Source organism: Mastacembelus armatus, chromosome 22, assembly GCF_900324485.2.
Source record: "Mastacembelus armatus chromosome 22, fMasArm1.2, whole genome shotgun sequence".
Taxonomy (NCBI): Eukaryota; Metazoa; Chordata; class Actinopteri; order Synbranchiformes; family Mastacembelidae; genus Mastacembelus; species Mastacembelus armatus.
The window spans coordinates 14,068,647-14,090,223 of NC_046654.1; the positions used below are offsets into that span (position 1 = coordinate 14,068,647).

Below are 21,577 nucleotides of genomic sequence, written 5' to 3' on the forward strand. Positions count from 1 at the left end.
TACATGTGTCTGTATATGTAGGTTTTTATCTCTCTTCAATTATCCAGGCCTTTGGTAAATCCCAGTTGATGCACTCGTGGACTCGTGTCTTTTGGGAAGAGGGTGTGTCTTCTGCTGCATGTCAGATGGCCGGCTCGGCACCCTGGCATCCATAGGTGAGCTCATTGCGTGATAAATCTGATGGATGCAACAACCAGTGCCATCAAAACAATTTTGCTGACCCTTAGCTCTAGACAAGAGTGGGAGAGAGAGAGAGAGATTTGACATGCCTTTACCACTCCTGAGTGTGTGTGACCAAGCACATTAATCATAAGAGGGTAACCCTCTCCTGTGTCCAATTCAGCGATGATTCTCTAGTGCAGCACCGTGGCAATGTTTAGACAGAGCGGGACATAATTATCTTTTTGTGTACTTTAATAAGGAGACATCCGAGTGTTCCGATGACTGGGACACAACACAAAACTACCATACAGTGATATTATCCCCTTCATTCTCTGTAATTAAAACATAAATAATTAAATGCCACTAACTAACGTAACTGGTATGCAAATTTGACGATTTAGTGAGTTGAAGAACACAGGGATTTTTTTTTTACTAAATGGGGACCATTTAAAGTTGACCTTTGGAAATGTTATTTTGAATGCAATGTGATGGTGCTGTTTAATTTGAAGAGGCACTTATCTCAAAGTCAACATCTTACTTCTGTTTTCCTGACGCACACTCAGTCACCATATATTAGGCAGTAGCCTGGCAACCACAAGAGTAGAGCTGTACCAAATGGATATGTTTGCAATATGACAGGCCTGGTGTGCTCCTTACCGCTGACCCCTCCTGCCATTTTGTTTCTGTCCTGCGAAGGTGTCAGTGATAAATGTTACCTTGTCTCAGCAGGTGTGCATGGATGGAGGGCCCTGCCGCACGGAGGGGGTCGCCAACCCCACGGTGTTTCCCCCATTTATTTGAATAATGGGCCATTAGGACGGCTGGATGTCCCATGTTAAAGTAGCTGTATGTGTCTATTAGATAAAAGACATAATTACCTGAGAGAGGGAGGATGTGTTGGTGCACACTTTTCCTCAGCTGAGCTCCAGAGCTCAGAATTATTATGAACACACTGCTACCATTAGGTGGCGACAGAGAGAGGTGTAGAGGGTGAAGGCCCTGACCATGGTTTAAACATGACTACAGCTGCTGTAGCCCGTAAACAAACTATCTGTGTGCAGCCAAGCTGAGTCTAAACTAAATTTCTTTAAAAGATACCTTAGGCAACTGTGTTTGAAACTATTAGCATATTTTTAAAGACAGGAACATGGTGTGTTTTGGAACTTGGTGTTGAGTTCAGGCTTCAACACAGCTTATCTATTTTAAGCAAAGTAAAGACACTTATTTGTGTTTCCATTTGAAATGTATTCAAACAGGTGACAGAAAATTCATTCAATTTCCAGAATGAAGGTTTCTCTAAAACTACATTATGCATCTTTTAAACTATTTTCAGGCAATTACTGTTCTCATTGAATTGCATAGTATCATAGTGAACAGAGAGTGGGCAATTTATAAACCTTTGGCTTACTAAGAGAGTGAGTTGCCCTTTTTGGTCGGCATTGTGGCTCCTTTTGCCTTCAATAATTCTAGTTCCAGAGAGACTTGCCATCCAGTCAATGGCAGTGTGGATAGGAAATTTGGAGTGGTATTTATATGAACCAAAAAGATTGCCAATTAAAGATGAGTTCTTTGTCATGTATTTGCCCTTGGGGTTTTATTGCTATCACCTTATAAAAGCGTCCTTTTAGTGCAAAGAATAGAAGCCCATTTTTGTGACCTCCTCTAATTCATTTCCATCCATCTTCCCTGCCTAGAAAAAAGTTTTCACCTTTACACAAAACATGTTAATTGCCATCGTGGACCCGATATAAAGAAAATATCTACACGTTAATTATCCAAATATGTTGGCTACCCATCTGCAGAAAGCCATTGAAATTACTAAATTGTGTTTTCGCCTTTTCGTCTTTTATTTTGGACACAGTGTTAATCAAAAGGCTTCAGAAATGTGCAGATGGGTAATCCTTGTGTCTACAAGGAACAGCCTGGTTCAAGGTGAATGTCTCATGCCCCTAAACCCTTCTGTTTCTCTCCATTGTATCGTTTAGGTGACATATCCTGATGAGCTGCTCACTGTACACATGCAGGAACACACACACAAACACACACACAGCAACTCATGTCGCCATATACATGAATACACCAGTGTCCTACTCTACATCCAACTATATGAAGCTCGCAGTAAAGCTTGGCCTTCAGATTGTAATGTGTCATTATTAATGTAATTACTGTTTTTACAGACAAGGTAATGTTTTTTTGCTTGATATTGTGGAACCAAAGCTAATGTTGAACATATAACCCCAAACTTCATAGAGCTTTACAGTGTCTGCCAGTAGACTGAAAGCCTTACCTCCTAAGCTTTAGCAAAAAAGCAGCACAAAGAAAATGCACTTAAAGGAAATCAATGGGCAGTGGTTCATTCAGTATGACAGTAACACCAATAACTTTTAATATAATTTATCATCATGACAGGCTAGGTCCAAAAGCCCTCACAAAATGATTACATTTGTGCTCACTTTGATCACAGCATTTTACAGGAAATATGAAATTCCACTAATGAATAAGTATGACTAATCTTCAAAGGAGATGGAGGCACTTTTCAAGAGACTATTCAGTAATAGCTTGTGAATATGGAGGATGTTTTACATATCAAATAAATACTTAGAAATGTGGATAAAAATACATTTACTTATACCTATTTCAGTGGTTGTTCCACCAGCGTTATTGCAATATGGTGTAAGCTCTAGTAAGTAGATATTTTGTGCTCCACAACAATGCCACTAGATGCAGTAAAAGGTGCCTGGAGATTAAGATCCACCAAGACTGGTCAAGTCTGTTTCCTGTTTCCACTGCAATATTTATTTCAGACCCGTGACTATGATTACTATTATTATGGTAATCCTAAATCGAATCAATAGGTTGTAAGGTGAGATCTGGTATGTGCAGAAACTCAAAACATCATAAATATGAAGTGTTTATTCATTCATTTAGGCAAATTACAATGTGGAGTACGTTACAAAAAAGTGTGATCCTCAACATATCGATAAATCTTCCGTTAAATATGCTATTAAACATCATATCAGATCACTGTTAGAAAGAAAAGGGCAACATCTTGCAGTTTTTGGATGCAGCTTTACTGCCATGCTGCTGCTCAAGTTAAAGTGGCTGAACAGTCTGACCTGACTGAACATGGCAGGATGTTACTTTAAAGTCCTAATTCCTGCTTCTCATTTCAGTCACTCGGTGTTCCCATTTGAAGACCGTTCATACGCTGACATTACTGTCTGCAGAGTGTCCAACGAAACAACCAGTAAAACGTTTTGTCTTCCTAGTGAATTTGTAAGGTTTCTATAAGAAAGATATTACATACAATATGTATTTTTCAGCAAGGTACATTTGTAAGAAATAAACGTTCTTGAGACACCCCATTACTAATTTGACATCTTTTATCAAGCAGTACTATTCAAAAATGAGAGCTAATATTTTTTTCCTTGCCTTCTTCACTGTGGACCTACTGTTGAAGGTAACAGTTGATATCCTTGCAATCTTTTGAATCTCCGCTCCAATTTGAATCTCTGAGCAGCTGAAGTGAAGGTGAAGGCCAGCTGTCCCATCTTGCAATGATCTGTCCTTGACTCGTGCTACAGTTTATTGTTCCAAAAATGAAGGAGGCATTAGTAGACTGAAGAAACCTAACTACTGCGCTATGCATTTGTTAAGTTCTCTCTTTATAAATGTTTTCAATCAATATAGCTCTGCACCTTAACATTGGCTTGCTGCCTTGCTGTTCCAACCCTTTGATTTTCAGGTGTGCCACTCTTCACTCGTAGATTTTATTTACTACATAATTTGGTTCTCCACCCATTTCAAAAACCTCTCCAGCAGAGAAAGCACTTCGTTGTTCAGGCGGCCATAACTTTGATTGACAACGCTCCTGTGCTTTCATCCCAGAAAACCAGCATTGTCCACAATGCTGGATGTGACCCTGCAAAGTGACCTTTTTGCTTATTACACAGACCTACGACTGTATAATTCAGCTTCCGCACGTCCAAATACTGAACAAGATATCAGCCTCAGCCATGTGGCCCCTGCTTTAAACTTTGCTTGCTTTAATTTAAAGCTTTCATGTTTGAAAGATACGTCCAATTTCTGTTTTTGTATTCCTGCTCTCACATCAGTGGCTATAACCACCACATCAGCTGCCCTTTCTGATTCACCTGAGATGTATAGGAAAGTGAAAATTTTGATTGGAGCAATATTTTATTATTTGAAGCTCAAAGTTTTTCATTCACCTGACCTTGGCTTGTTTTTGCTTTGTATCCACATGCCACACAGGCTAAAAAGCTTACAGAATGTGTTAGCTAAGTACTGTATTTTTGGCCCTTAGCCTCAGCAGCAGGGTTTATATGGCTCTCCAAGGCCAAGTGCTGTTTTCGCACCATATGTCTTACGGTGGAAAATAGGTATTCAAACCTAAAGTTGTTCATGCCACATAACACACTCAAAATACTGCTGAGCAACCTACAGATCTGATATTTTGATGAAAATACTGGACAATTTACCAGCGTTAAAGTGTTAACACTGACATAACTTGCCCCTTTCACACTGTTTGTTCCTTCCTTTCTCCTCTCCTGCAGTAGGTAACATAGCAGGGCAAAAAGTGTTAAGACCGATCGCCCTACACTCCACAGCTCCTCAAATTCAAAATGCACTGTTGTTATTTAAGAAATGGTAATATTCAGTGGTGTGTAGAATTAGGCACTTTGTTGAAAAACAGCTCATCTCCTTTACTTTGCTTCACATCTCTTGAAGGGCTAAAAACATCCATTCACTCGCCTTAACACTGAGGGCTCAGAGATCTAATGCTAAACCTCTCTAAGTGCATGTATTTGTGAAGAAAAATTGCTAAGCCTTTCAAACCGATAGGACTGGCTATCATCATGTATGAGTCTCAACCATACAAGTGAGCCCTCAGGTTTAATTAAACTTTTTTTAAAGTGTACCTAACCATGAAAATCAACCCCGTCTCCCTGGCATTTGTGTGTCGAGAAGCTCTCCCTCTTTTCGTTCTCTTCGAGTGGTCGATACATTAAAACTTGAACTGATTGATTTCAGAATGCTGTGCCATCAGTGTCCTTACACAGCCGTTAACTGCATCTGAAGTATCTCAGTCATCAAGCTTTAGGCCAGGGATTGATAATAGCTTGACCGACAGGGCCTATCTTACCCATCCTTTTTCAGGAGGTCTTGTATTTAGCACCCAGAGCACTTGTGGCAAATCTCAAACAGCACAAGGGCATTCACAGAGAGGCTGAGTGGGAAGCTTTTTCTCATTCGTCTGAGCCTCATGAATACATCCCAACTCTAACTAACTACTTCGCCTTAATGTGGAATTTCAAACAAGGTATGAGGCCAATTTATTTATTTGTATTCGCAGCGTCTTAGTGATACTTTTGAACACAGTGATGGCGGGGGAGGATAATCTTTGGCTTTCATCAGCAAAGTGGCCCTGCACAAAACCCATCAGTAATGTATTCACTATTGATTGATGGTCGCTCCTGCACTACTAGGCAACACTATTATTATCATGCATAGATTCCAGGCTTCTCACAATAAAATCATTGTCTTGATTTAAGCTATCCACAACCCAAGGTATCATAATAGCACAATTGGTGTTTGCCTTATATTGCTTTCTTCCTCAACAATTACTGGCATTCCCTGTCATCAGCTTTACACCAACCAAATACTTTGACAACCTTTGATACTGGAGAGGATGTTTTCTATACAGAAAAACGTTGCCGGTGTACGTGCAACAGGTGAAAGTAGATGTGCTGAAGAGAGGAAGACAGCTTAAAAAATGTGGCAAGTATAGCAGTTCTCTGTTTATCCAGTTGTGTTTAGATGCTGCAACATAACAACAACAAAATTCACAGTTCTTCTCTTGTTTGAACCATGTTGTCACACAAAAGAAAGTAGTTTGCTATATATATATATCTATAGATATAGATATAGATATAACTATATATATGATTATGTGTTATATTTAATAACTACACTATAAAACACAGAAAATAAATGACTGAAGCAAACATAAGCATATAGTTTTTAATCAAAATGGGATTTTTTACCATAGGTGTAGAAGTGGTATAAATAATAGTTGTTAGTTTGTAATTATTGTGTATTGACTTAAACTATTATTATCATTGACTTAAACTATTGTCATTATTATTATTATTATTATTATTATTATTATTATTATTATCTATACCCATAGAAGGTATTTCTGTGCAGATATTTAGGACTTTATTTTCTATGCGTTAATAATGATATTTTCCTCTTATCCTCTGCGGGCCCAGGCTCGCTGTGTTTTCAGTGTTGACATTAGTGGATCTATGCAGCAAACACTATACGCTAGCGCCTCTTGGGAGATGCCCGGGTCCCGAATCATCGAGAATTACTGTGACCTTGGTTATCAATCATTGTATCAGGGTATCTAATGTAAACGCAACTGTGGCGTGCATAACATGCCACATCTGCTCTTTTGGCCAGAGCTGCTTCTTGGTTACCAAGCGATTTATTAGTGCACCCTGTGTGAGGAATAATAGGTCGCAGTATAAAGATCAACCAGCAGCTCTTTCATAGGCGTACAATTATGCCTTAAACAGGCTGTTGTAACATTATCCCTCATCTACATCATACACCAGATAGTTTCGTGTCCCACAAACAGCCCAAAGAGAGAAAACTAGATGTGCGGGTTAAAAGCACCGTCCGCAGAGAGCTGTGTTTGCGCTCAAGACCAATTTATTGCCGATGAACATATGGCCAATATTTTGTCTCACGTCATAGCAAGGGGAAAACAAACACCATGCAATGTTAGCGAGTCAGCAAGAGCAGAGCCACTTGGCCAGCTATGCAAACGCTCTTGGACAATATGAGAAGAGGAGCACTTGCTTTCTGGGTATATAAACCACATCAGGCTTATCTCTGCACGCACTCCTGACTCCCATTTGGAGATATTTCATTAACTCTGCGCGCTGTCTTAACGCTGGAGACACATTCAGGCCCCCCACCCCCTGCAGTCTAGGTAAGCGCACTGGATGCTCCACTCAGTTTGCATACAGTATTTTCTGCTTTTACAGCCTAATAGGCACTGCTTATTTTCTCTTGCTGCTGTTTTCTACGCATCAGCGCGCATCTTGGTCTGTGAACGAATGGTGCCCTGATCGTAGAGCTTTTTGAACCCTGTTTAAAATAGGATGGCTATTCAGTGTGTAGGCCCAGCGCGTTTTAAACGTACAGTAGTTGGCATCGCAAACTCACGTGGGGCAGGCTATGCTTGACTGAACATTAGCTTTTGACGGCGCAACTGTGAGAGTGGCCTGCACCTTCAGGTCCAAGATCAAATCCATGTCTACATTAATCTAGCTGGAAATGAGAAAAAGCTAAATTCTTAAGAATGTTTAATGTGAGGGTGTGTTTTAAAGAAATGTTGTTGTACGAATTTGTATTCGTTTTTCTCCAATAGTCAAAAAAAAGTGTAAACATTATAAATAATGCACTGCGACAGCTTCCACAAATGTTGCTTGCCCGTAACGTTATTGGCTACTAGAAGTTGTCTAATTGGGTGCACACAATGAGCACCCCCTGTTGTTTCTTAAATTTGCCGGCAGAGACCGCTAGAGCTCTACAGATGTCAACAGCTGTTAATGTTATTACTGCACTCGACAGACGGTCTAAACAAGGAGGACAAGTTGTCTGTACTTGTGTCATCTAGAGCGGACCAGATCTGGTTCTCTTACGGGGGAGGGGGGTGGTGTATTTATTTCTTTATTTATCTACTTATTGATTTGTGTTTTTAAGAAGCGCTAATCGTGTTTAACACATTCACAAATAATTGCTGTCTCTTTTCATTTATCTAAATAAGTCTCAGAGATTAAAAGCCATTTTCCCTCCTCCCTGCCAGTGTCAGTGCGATGCTGAAACGGGAAGTGATTAAAAAATAATAAACCCCTTTTTAGCAATTCGTCTTACACATAAAAAGGTTAAAGCGAATGGCATGAAATTCGCCGTTACAAATAAACTGGTGGTTTAACAAATGAAGGCATCTCCTCGGGGCATGGGCGCACGGCTATAATCTCTCCGTGACGTGTTTAATCATTAGAGGAAAAGGAGACGAATAAAGACTTTTTGCCCGGAAGGAAATTGTGGCTGGATTTCTGCAAAAAACCAAACGGGCTCCAAAATGATTTCTACCCTCAAGCCAAGTCTCCTCGGGCCACGGCTTAGCCCACATAAATAAACCGGATCCGGCTTTACCTGCATATTATATATAGGCTTTTAATCATAGAGGGAGGAAATCGGTCTTGTCACTCTGTGCATTTATCATGTGCGCCCTGAGGCAGGCGGGGTTACCTTTATCAAAGACTAACTCCCTGCCTGAGGGATCCAAACACGCTGAAATTCAGCGATTAAAAGGAGCCAATGATCAACATTATTATGGATTCTCCTGCGGCATTCTTATTTGTGCATTCAATCGAAAGATTTATTTAATCAAGAATATAAAAAGCTCTTTCTTCACTTATTTGGGAACAATCGTGGGCATGAATTTTTAGGAGGGAATTATAATTAATCAGACGGGCCCGTTTTTTTTTGGGGGGGGGGGGGGGGGGGGGTGGGAGGTTCATCCGAAAAATTAATTGTTTTTGGATGAGTCCATTCTGCTGTACGTTTGATTGCAAAGCTGAGCTCAGAAAAATGTAACGAGCTTTAATAATGACTTAGTCAGCTCGGTTGCTCATAATATTAAAATGGGAACACTGGCGAAAGTGGTGATAGCATAATTATAGCAGCAATGATCACACACAAAAAAGGTTAGTTTTGGGCATGCTGAGCGCTGTGCCGTTTTACGCACAAAAAGTCAAATGAGCATCCAAATGAGAAATACTATTACAATGTACCGTCTTAGTGCCAGATCTGGAGATTTAGTGTCAACTGGACTCAAATAAGCGGGTGAGGGGAAGCGACAGCTCTGCGCCCCGTATTGTCCTTTAAATCCTGATACATCTGCAGCTCTGAGGCCCTTCTTTGCCACATCTTCTTTCGGGTTTAACATCCCCCAACACACACACACACACATACACACATTTCACAACAGACACACAGTCTTGAATAAGGATTGAAGACGATTTACCCATGGAAAATGAAAGGAAGTGGTGTCCAAACATAACAACAAATTTTCAACTTTCTAACTTAAGAGGCAAATCATTCCTTTTTATTATGATTAATAATAATAATAATAATAATAATATTAATAATAATGATAATAATAATAATAATAATAATAATAATATGCCCATAAATATAGCCATATAGCACAAAATCTCCAAGGTCCATCACATGTTTTTCCACTAAATTATTTTCGCCCAGCTGTACATAAATGCATGCTGAGCAGATTTACTGGACTGTGAACCCGGTGCTGGTTCTGTTACCTCGTCCAGCTCTGCAAAAAAAATGTCAGTGTGGCCACTGTCAGAGAGAAAAGGCAAGCGGCCTGTTTGAACTACCTGTGAAAGTAAACAGGTAAACAGAGCGATAGGCTCTCCAAGTGGAGGACGTCCACTTAGCCTGTGCACATTTACCTCTTCTTCCCGAAACCCTCAGCTCAACTGATCAAATAGTACATCCCAAGCAACTGACCACAGCCTGCAGCACAGTGCGCTCCCATGCACCGTCACCAAATCTACTGTGACTCCCCACTTGTCACTGTGCCACACACAGCAAAAGCAAAGCAGAGTGATACGGCTGATAAAGCTGTTTAATCTAACACAGTCTGATTTTTCTCCATGCACCTTTGAGGCACTAAATAAGTCTCAGTGAAATAATATCCTGCATGGGTCATGTGAGTTTCCTGATGAGATGCGCATAGAGGCTACAGCCTGGGCCATTCCTCCGTGGTGCGTTAAAGCTCTCTGGGTGTCTGCTGAGGGCTGGGTGTCCCTGCACATGTCGGATTTAGCTGTGCAGCGTTACTTGGTGGATCAGGTCAGTAACCTCTTTCTCCCTTACAGAGGCTCAGGCGCAGCTCCACTTTGTCCATATAGCCCGTTCAGCTCAATGGAGTCTTTGTGAGGTGCTGGGACTTGAGATTAATTCTGCCAGGTCTGGTGAAATATTTACCTCAGGCCTGTGCGTCACCTGCGCTTCTATATGCACCAAAAATCTTAGAAAGTGTGTTCCAGAGGTCACCGGAGTAATGATTGCTAAAATAAATAATTATATCTCATATCAAATCTTATTTGTACAAGGCTGATTTTACTATAATGCGAATACTGAAAAAATCAATAACAACAATAATGATAATAGTAATAATAATAATAATAATAATAATAGTGATGATGATGATGATGATGATGATGGTGATGGTGGTTTATAATTTTTGAACAAAATGCTGAAATTAATTTAATTCAATTTCATTTAAATTCGAGAATCGATGTAACTGAAGGAATTAAAAAGACGCAGTAGTCTCGCAACTGAATGTATGTGTGTGCGCGTGAGTGTACGTGTGTGTGTGTGCGTGTGTATGTATGTGTGTGTGCTGAGATGAAGGACTTTCCTTAATATTGTGGAGGGATCCAGGAATTGAATGAAGAGATAGTCCATTGAAAGCAGTTGAATGCCATGACAACTAGGAACAACCTCAGATTTATTCCAAACAGTTAGAAAGCATTGTGCACGGGGCGTCAATCATCTATTATTTCGCCCCTGAAATAAATGCAAAAACTGCGGCCGGACAAAAGCTTCCAACAGGAGCCGGACATTTGTCTACATTTCCCCCATTGTCTGCAGCTTAGCAATCGGTTTGTATTTGTGTTTGCCCGGGTCCGACCACCCAGGATGCGCAGAGGACTTGCTAAAAAACGTGAAACATTGTCACCCACATCACATACTGGATAGGAGGCAGAGGGAGGAGAACGAAAGGGAAAGTCTTGAAGGGGAGGAAAATAAAGTAAGCAACAATGATAGTCGGATTTCCACAGGGAAAAAAAAAACACATGCTGGAGCACTTTAAAGGGGCTCTACACATGCAGAAAACAAATATTAGGATGCGATGTCATGACGAAAGTGGAGAGATATAGAGGAAAAACGCACCGAAGCTATAAAATGTGAAAATAGTGTAACTGAAAAAAAAACACGCAGAAATATGCAGAGATCCGTTTAAAGAAAGTAATAAATACAGTGATTATTATTATTAATATTATTATTATTGGTGTTGATCTTGTTGCTTTTAGAGTCCACATCAGCAAAACATTTGGATAGGCCTGCTGTCTTAAATAGTTGTTTAGCGTTTTCAAACAAACAGAGTCCTGCTTCACTTACAACCCAGCCTCTTGTCCTTAAGCCCTGGCAAAAATATTGACACAAAAGGTTTACATAAATTATCCCCGAATATTCGAACAATGGCCACTTTCCTCGTGGTTCCTATCGTTTGACAAAAGAGTAAGTTTATGCACCAAAAAAAAAAAAAAAAAAAAAGTGGGTTTTGTGTTTGAATATCTGTCTCTGAAAAGTAAAAGGCAAAAGCTTCAGCAGCAGCAATTTGTTAAAACTGGTGCTTTTTTTTTTTAAGTATTGTGAGTATAAAGCTACTTGGAGGTTCTTTGTATGTAAATAGGGTGTAAAAAAGGCCCTCCCCGTCTTTGTAATTAATTGACACGTTATACCACTCATCATGCTCTGAAGCACCAATGGTAGAGGCTCGGATCTCCCCAAAACCCACAATTTCACATCTGCAAACACTGTCTTCATCCACTTGACTCCTAAGACCCGCCCACACGTGGCCAACCTTTCGCGTTTTTTAATGCTTTTTCACTGCAGGTTCATGTGTTGAGACCAACCTTATATGGACTGATCGGACAAGGTAATGGCTTATTTCCCTCTAGCACCCAGCAGTAGCACAGTATCCATGAGCCACATATAGCACTTCAGCCACTTTGGCATCCTTCCTGGACTTACAGAGACTGAATCCGCTGCTACTCGCTCAGGCGATGGTTATCCACAGTGGCTGCTCTGACTGTACTTCAGCGTAGAGCGACTCTCACTCGTCCTGTTTTTTCCTCAAACATCTCCTTTTTTTGTTTGTTTCAAAAACAGCCGGATTGTCCGAAGAGCTGGTGCAGCAACTTTTCCCTGCATATTCCCCCCCCCACCAGAATATGTCGTTGACCAACACAAAGACGGGCTTTTCTGTAAAGGACATTTTGGACCTTCCTGACACAAATGACGAAGAAGGATCTATCACCGGAGCCGAGGAAGACACGGAGGGATCGGAGACCACGTCCACGACAAAAACCACTGGAGTTTTGGTGCAAAGTCCTCTAGAAAACGTTCAAAATCTGCCTTTAAAGAACCCCTTTTATGACAGTAGTGACAATCCTTACACACGATGGCTTGCTACTACGGACAGTATTCAATATTCATGTAAGTAGAGTCTAAGAATCCTTGTTGATGTTGTCGATAAAGACTTGTGTTATATTTTCAAGCTTTGCGGTTACATTAAACTATAATTGATGGCGCGCAGCCTCCTGTTCCACCCTGGCTATGCCCTTGGGTGGCGTGCAGCGTTCATCTTTATGCACCGTGCACTGTTTGTGCTCGTCTTGAGGCGTTCACAGCTCAAAAAAAATGCACTCAGTGTTTAGGCTCCGTGCACTTTGCATCGTATTTTGAATTTTGCTAGATAAAGCGGCGTGGAGAAACAAGGGGGCTGTAAGTTGATTCGGAGTGTAACCACGGTGTGAAATCTAAGGCTGCATTCTGTGGGGAGTTGCAGGCAGACAATGCTCATTTTAATGCTTCACTAACTCGGCTCTGCTTGCAAGGATTTGGTCTGGAGAATTATTTTTTTTTCCGGGCTCTCCCCACTTCAAAAATTACGCCAAAGTGTCGAAATTAGCCCAAAGGCCCCTGTGTTTTATTATGAAGTCGCGTTTATGTGTTAGAAGTCTGACGTGCATCGTGTAAATCTCTGTTCTCCTGTTTTGACAAGTACTCAGTCATTATCAGGTTATTGCTCTTATTACGCAGCGGAACAATTAGCTGTCCAAACTTTTTATTGGTGACTACATTGCCTGTGCTTGTGATACATGTCTCTGAGAACTTCACAACATAACATTTTGACAGTGTTTCTCCCGTTTCTTGCCGCAGTGCATGGTCTATCCGCCAGCTCTCAGGACTCGGCCAAGTCCCCGGAGCCGTCCGCAGACGACGAATCGCCGGACAACGACAAGGAAACTTCCAGCAGCGGCGGCAGCGACTCCGGCAAGAAGCGGAAAAGGAGGGTGTTGTTTTCTAAGGCGCAGACCTACGAGCTGGAGCGCCGCTTCAGGCAGCAAAGGTACCTGTCCGCCCCGGAGAGGGAGCACCTGGCCAGCCTGATCCGCCTCACCCCGACCCAGGTGAAGATCTGGTTCCAGAACCACCGGTATAAGATGAAGAGAGCCCGGGCCGAGAAAGGTATGGAAGTGACCCATCTCCCTTCTCCCAGGCGGGTGGCAGTACCCGTCTTAGTCAGGGATGGAAAGCCTTGTCACACTCTTAAAGCTCAGGACTTGGCGGCCACTTTTCAGGCCGGGATCCCCTTCTCGGCTTATAGTGCCCAGTCACTCCAACACATGCAGTATAACGCGCAGTACAGCGCCGCGGCCACGCCACAGTTCCCCACAGCACATCACTTGGTGCAAACGCAACAGTGGACTTGGTGAGAGAAATTATAGAGACTTGGCTTGGATGCACGATAGGGAGTTCCACCACAAAGCAAAGAAAAAAAAATTAAAACACAAAAACAAAAAGACTTTTCATTTTTGCAGCTTGACTCATATATATACTACCATTTTTATTCGGGGCTCATGTGTGCGCCGTGTTTACATGTTTTCGTTAAGAGAACTGGGTCCAAACCTCTCCCTTATAGATTTTATTAAGAATGTCAATGCTCTTCTTGTGAAATTTTTTGTAAAGTATGTTGTGTGTTGGTTGTAGAGATGTTTTCCTCTTTTGTTTTCTTTTGTCCCCTCGTGTTATCAGCACGTACGAACCACTTTATAATTATAGAAATTTTAATTTCTTGCTTCTTTTATGGACCGAAAAATATTTATGGCCATGAATAAACACTGGCAACTTTTCAGCTATTTTCCTTTTGTTTTTATTTCCTATAAATATTTTTGTGGCACATGTTTCCAACTATGTGGAGCGTAAAACTGCATACACACACACACACACATATATATATATATATATATATATATATATATATATATATATATGTGTGTGTGTGTGTGTGTGTGTGTATATATATATATATATATATATATATATATATATATATGTATATATATATATATATATATATATTCCAAATTAACCTTCAAACAAAGTGAGGCAGTGATTTTTGGCTAAACACTATGACTGTCGTGTCAGGCCACATGTGTAAATAGTGCAGCCGCGCCGTAACTGACTAAATATCCATTTTTATACGAATTTTTAAAAAATAAAATGCTGTGTTTTTGAAATGAGGGGTTGTTTCGTTTTGATCGCCTCTGAAAAGACATCGCTTAAATATCATATTGAGCCACACATAGAATGGGGCTTGACTGTGGGAATAAATCTCCAGCGCACTCCAGTCCTTTTCTTTTTTGAGGCAAATTTAATCCGGAGAATATTTTTTTCTGAATCCGAACACCTCACTAATAAAGAGCCTAAAGTCACTTGTGAAATGGGACTAAAATCCACTTACTTAATATAAGAGTACTTCTCCACATAAGAAGCTTTTCAGTCAACAGCTCTCTCTCCTTTCTTTTTTTTTTTTTTTTTGTCAGCATCCCTGACCATTCCCGGCCTTGGTTGTAAAGTGGGAGACCGTGGAGGGAACAGAAAAATCGTCTAATGCAATAAATGTTTTGTTGTCTTGTTAAGCGCTAAATTGCAAATAGAACAGGAATAATCAATGACTCACCAGTCTTCTTTGTTTAACCAGCGGCCAGCTAAACTGCGCTCGTCTGACAGGGGCTTTAACCAGCTAATACAGTCATTTTTATATGATCATATAACGTCTTAGCGGTGATTTGCCGCATTAGAAATATACTTTGCCCTGTTAGTCACCGTGTTCTTTAAGGTGGAACCAAAAAAAAAAAAAAAAAGGCACAACTGGCTCCCTAGAGATCTGCAAGGAGCGCACTGCGGATTAGCAGACTCCAGTCGATATCTTGGGTAAATATGATAACCTAGTAGAAAAATCTATGCATTTTGTTTGTCCCGGGACCAAAATCTCACAACAGATGTTAGAGTCGCCCCTATCATCACTGAACAAACAGCTAAATTGGGCAGATTTGCTAATTATTTACAGAATTGAGTCTCAAGGGGCTACTGCTTTTGTGGGCGACACAGACTCAATTTGTCCCTGACAGAAAGGGCTTGTGTCTCACCACTGGTTGAGCTTGTCGGTCAAACAAATCAGCACCTCCGCGGTTTTATTTGCGTTATTTTATTGACTATAAAAGCAAAGGGAAGCCAGAAATAAGCAGCGTCGCCCACAGCGCAGAGTTACAACGTGAAACTGCTGTGAGGAGAAATGTGATGTGAGACGCAGTGCGCGTCAGGAGAATTATAAAGCGAGCTGATAAATGGCAGCGATAAAGGACTGGCTGTCTGCGACCTCTAGTTGGTTTCTTTTAAATTCAACTTAAACTCAGCTAGTCTTCAATAATGATTTTAAAACTCACGCGTAAAAGGCAAACGCAGACTTTTGTGTGGCCAGATTCTTTGCCCTCAGATTTTTCCTCTCTGATGAGCCAGTTTTGTGACTCTATCATTGCATAATACAGTGCACAACACAGCAGAGAGACAAAAGCCCAGGCCTGGTTTGCAGCATGTTAGAGGCGTGCATGTTAACGAGCAGCAGGGCCGAGGCTGCAGACAGTGCAGATAGAGAGACTGACAGAGTTTCTTGGTGCTGTCCAGAGTCAGGGAGATGTATCCTTGGGCTTTTTGTCCTGCCTGTCACTCGGTGCCATTGTGATCTTTGCTGCACACGTTTTATCCCATATGGGCAGCTGGGCTCGGACAAGGAGAAAAAGATCTCTTACAAACCCCAAATTGTATCGAGCGTTCAAACAAAGCATTGTTGTCTCTCAAAGAAAAACGAATTAAAAATTCGTGCTATATCTATTCTGGTCAGAAAAAGAAGCCCCATTCACGGATAACAGGGAGTCCTTCTTCCTTGATAGAGCTATGCCAACAACAGCCCTCTCATTCTCCTTTGCCTCTATCCCTCCATTCTCCAAAGTGAAAGGCTGATTATTGTCTGTCCCAAAAAGTGGCCCGTAACAGCGCAACAACTATTTTTAATACCAGACAGTGTTCTTCCTTGTTTGCTTTGAGTCCTGCTGGAATGCGTAGGCCTATTTCTAAAGAGACATGGAAAAATATTTGACACGATTCGCCCCCGTTTAGAGTTTAAGGACTTCCGCGTAAGGTGTAAAAATAGGCCACAGTGCCCATCCTGCACCAGTTAAAGGTTGGATTTCACAAAAAACCTCTCCTGGGTTTAACTCCATCACAGTGCTGGGAGCCGAGGCGCGTTTCAGGCCGGCAGCAGTTGCAGAAATATGCATGTAGCAGCCTACCACTGATTAATGTAAGAGGCAAATGTTGACGCTGCTATTTGCGTTGTAATTTTGGGGTGAATCCAGTGAAGTGAGGGGGATGCCGGAGGATACAGATGTTTTTCCATGGCAACAAAATCTGGACAGGTGTTTACGCGCCCAGTTTTACTGCCTTTACAAACACCAAGAATTATATGCTCGACTTTTAGCCTATTTTCTAAATATCACATTTTATTTTAGGTCACTTTTATATGTCTATATTTTTGCATTAGGTTATACATTTCCATTTTTTTTGTCACAGCTCCTTAAAACTGGATCTAAAGCACCTCGAGCCTGTTCTTCACCTGCAGGTTTATTGTGGAGCCAAACACATTTATAGTCGCGTTTATCCTAAAAGCGGAAACAAAACAGAAACGTCAACTGCGTAAAAGCCTTTATGGTAAAACTTTTACGGTGACCAGTGTTCGCTTTGCGCCGCTGTATCGTCATTAACACGCCAGAAAATTACACTGCCCCTCTAACAGCTCGGCAACAGGGTTAGATTTATCGGAAATTGCTTTTGGCCGCTTCAAGGGATAACGCAGCGCGACATTAAAACAAGCATCTTGGCGTGCACCATAGTTCAAACCTGCGTGGATAACACTATTATATACCTTGGAATACAATACTTGAGGAAATATGCACTTGGGACACCAAGGATCTTCGTCATCCTGCCCATTTGAACCTCGACATGAATCATTTCTCTATCATGCACATCGCCAAATAAACGAGGATTTCAAAGCTATAATAAGCGGCGCTTTTCATTGAAAGGAAGCTATCTGGGTTTTATTGCCTTAAAGGAGATCCAGATTAGATTCGCCACAGTGCCGATATTAAAGAGAGAGGCGGTGATGGAGGGAGGGAGGCAGGAATAGTTGCGCCGAGCAGCCACAAGATGGAAGCAGAGGTCTTTAGTTGGCGTCATGCAGCGTTTTTTTTTTTTTTTTTTTTTTTTACCTGCAAATGTCTTAACAGGCCAACTTGATCTAATTCCAGCAGCACTGATCACCCAGTCATGGTGTGGCTGCTGAAATGAACAGACATCGCAGCAAACCCGACAGCCTTTTAAAGTGCATGATTGCGGTTTATGACATTGTTACGGATCTTAAGAGCATAATCACATCACTCTTGAAAACAAACTAGACTCAACGTAAACAGCCCACAGGCAATTAGCACTGTTTCCATTTCAAACAGTGAAGCAGTGAGGGAGAGAGAGAGAGAGAGAGTGCGGGAGGGAGAGAGTGTGGATTTCCACGGTGTGGCGCAATAGGACAGGGGGACAAATGTGGTGCAGACTGATTCACTTCAGCGACACTGAACAATGGCGTTGAAGTGAGCGTTTTCTAAAGAAAGTCTTAACTCAGTCAGTGTCCTTCTCAACACAGATGACTCTGAGCCAAATGTCCTCAGCAATATTACAAAACAAATCCTTATTATTGTTATTTCCACACTGGAAAACATTTTCTTTGGTAAAATGTAATTTCAAGTAAAAACTACGACAAAAGGAATCCTCTTAGAGCACCCAGTAACAAAGTCAAACAGCGGGTCTGTCTTTAAAGACAATATACTGGGAAGTGACAATTATATCGAGAATCTCTCTGCTTGTATTAGTTAAATCGTGTCCTGCAGTTGTGTGGACTTACTTTTCAGGCTGCAAAGTGCCTCATCACCGCCCTTTCCCCAGGCGGACAAGAAATAAGTGCAGCACTTTTAAAATGGGTCAGATGACGTCAAAATAAAAGGCTACCATGTTGATGCACCTGCTCAGTTCAGCATCAGTGAGTCTGCACCTGTAGGGGGCCTCATTGGGTTAGAAAGCTGCACAGGCAGGGGGTGGAGGGGTACTGAACGTGAGGGAAAGGGATGAGAAAAGACGAAAGGAAATGTTAATCTGCAAGAATTTTGGCCACTTTAATCAGGCTGGTGTGGAGGGGGAAAATATATACAGTGAACGAACATCTTGCAACAAAGCCGCACATCATCACTAATGCAGCAGCAAAATCATATCCAGGTAATAATATTTTAAATGAAGTGTTTAATATTTGTGCAAAGAGAACAACAGATATAGAAAAACATCACCTCTGATTAATTTCAGGTTTTTAATTGCTGGTGTAATCAGTATAGTGTGTGTGTGTGTGTGTGTGTGTGTGTGTGTGTGTGCATGTGCAGGTGGAGGAGTGCACAGTGCCACAGTGTTGTGCGAACTTGAGTGAATGCACAATGCAAATTCACAAGTTTACTCAGTGGGACTGAGCCTCTGCAGAGTATTGTTCAGTCCAGCCTCCCATCTGTATGAGAAGGACCTTATGAGCTCTGAAGTTAGACACACACACACACACACACACACACGCACCCTCACACAAACACACACACACACACACACACACACACACACACAGACTAATGTCTGTGGGTTAAACAAGGAAGAATCAGAAGAGCTGCAGTTTGACGACAGTTTTTTGTGGAAGTAAAAAGAGAAAAAAAATCCATGCAGCATCTTCAGCTTCTGTAATGTTGGGTTCATATATGACGTATTACGGGATTATTATTATGACGATGTTTTACTTAAACTGAATTCAAATTGGAAGCAAGAATAGTCACCCAAACTGAGGTAAACACAGAAAATCAAGGCATTATATATCTGCAACAAGTCTATTTATTCCCTGACAAATGAGTAGCATTTCATTGTATTTCTGAAATTTAACGTGTTCAATTCATGGACTAATTGCTTACAATAATGAACTGCTCCATCTGCTTACAATCCATGACCTCGTCTGGAGGGATCCTATACAACCAGTTCTTCTTGTTCATTTGGCAGTATGGTTTGCATTGATTGGGGATTTAAATAAGAAAATAAAATGTAGCCTTGTAACAGTGTGTCATGCAGTATTTATACCTCATATTCCACATCTGTATGACATGTATCATTTGAATTATTTGCACATGTCTGGCAAAATAAACACAAACTAAGATGCATATCTATAAACCTCTCTCTCTTTCTCTCTTTCCATACAGCATGACATGGAGATCTATCTCTCTCTCTCGCTATACTTATATATATATATATATATATATATATATACATATATGTATGTATATACGTAGAGCGAGATAGATAGATAGATAGATAGATAGATAGATAGATAGATAGATAGATAGATAGATAGATAGATAGATAGATAGATAGATAGATAGATAGATAGATAAAGATATTTGTAAAAATGTCTCTGCAGCTACTTGCTACAAGCATTATCACTCTCACTTTTACCAAAGCTTCTTTTTCTGGCTGAGAGAAAATGCCAAGCCCCATTTCTTAAGTGTCCTTGGCTCCATGTAAGGTCATTTTTTCTAACTTTATTTGTCAGGGGTGTAAGGAAATGTGCAGCATTATTAGCCCCTTTTTGGTTCTGTATCAGTGTGAATGTGAGGTTAAGTTGAGGTAGGACTAAGCAGCACACTTTGTCAAAAATCCAATGTGACATTTCCCTGAATATTTGCATCCTGAACGTAATATTTAACTTTAAAGGGCTATAGCCTATCAGCAGTGAAATAAATGGATGGGAATTTAATTCTTGCTTCCTCAGACAAGACAAAACATGCAGCAGGGTTTTTTACTGTGGAAGATGCTGACAGTGCAGTTCTCAAAATGTGGTCGTAGTAGGTTTTCGTTGAAAGCACTGCAGCTGACCAGCAGCCAGTCTGGAGGCGTCTGTGAAAGAAGGAGTGAGCATCAAGGTCCTTGACTTGGCTAAATGTTAAGATTAGGAAAAGAGTAGAGTCTGCCGAGACACTCGGAGACCATCAGGCCGAGCCGATGGAGAGCTCAGACAGACAAAGTTTTTTTTCCCAGGTACTTTACTCCATATCTATACTTACACTACATGTGAAAATGTAATCTATATGATGAATCAAATAAAGGACTACAAAACAACCTGAGTTTTTATATTGAGCATTATCTGTCAAGAATCTCATAATAAAGGGCACAAACTAATTGTACAATGTTCTTCATAGCATCATTAAATATTTATGTAACAGTGGATATAAGAAACATGGATATGGGCATGGACTGCAAACAAAACAAGCATTTTACACATTGCTACACTCTAACCTGTTTATTTCTCTGACAGTCAGGGATGGAGGAATGTGTTTTGAGAGCTATTAAAAACTACATGTGTCTCAAGCAGACTTGTTTAATTCAGCGACCTCTTGCTCTTAAGGGTGAGGTAATACTGACAAAAACATATATATTATACCTTCACCTGTTTGCTTGGAAAAAGGAAGAAGTTGGACAAATATGCTGGCGATGAATTTGTTTCATGCCATGACCTGGAAAGTCAGCTGAGAAGTTTACATTTTTTTAGTTTTAAAAAATTTTGAAAAGTTATTCAGACTGTGTTCAAGTCTGTTTTATTGCTGCAATACCATACAATGATGTAATGTTTACATTAAACACTTAATTTAAATATAACATGATGTAAAAGGGACATTTCACGAGGTTTATACTTGTGAAAAAATATAAATATTATAATATTAGTATATTATAAGTCGGGCAGCATGGTGGCTGAGTGGTTAGCACCTCACAACAAGAAGCTCGTGGGTTCTTCTCCTTTCTGTGAGGAGTTTGCATGTTCTCCCTGTGCTTGTGTGGGTTTTCTCCAGGTACTCTGGTTTCCTCCCACAGTCCAAAAACATGTATGTCAGGTTGATTGGTGACTCTAAATTGCCCATAGGAGTGAGTGTGAGTGTGTGAGGTTGTTTGTCTCTATGTGGCCCTGTGATGGACT

At 40.8% G+C, this 21,577-nt stretch overlaps 1 protein-coding gene across 1 annotated transcript; it reads left to right on the top strand.

Moving 5' to 3' along the window:
• Positions 1-12,122: 12,122 nt before the first annotated feature.
• Positions 12,123-13,859, top strand: nkx2.2a (NK2 homeobox 2a). The gene is made up of 2 exons (XM_026307534.1): positions 12,123-12,576; positions 13,303-13,859. The coding sequence occupies exons 1-2, from the start codon at positions 12,312-12,314 to the stop codon at positions 13,857-13,859; spliced, it is 822 nt and encodes a 273-aa protein (XP_026163319.1). The 5' UTR covers positions 12,123-12,311.
• Positions 13,860-21,577: the final 7,718 nt, after the last annotated feature.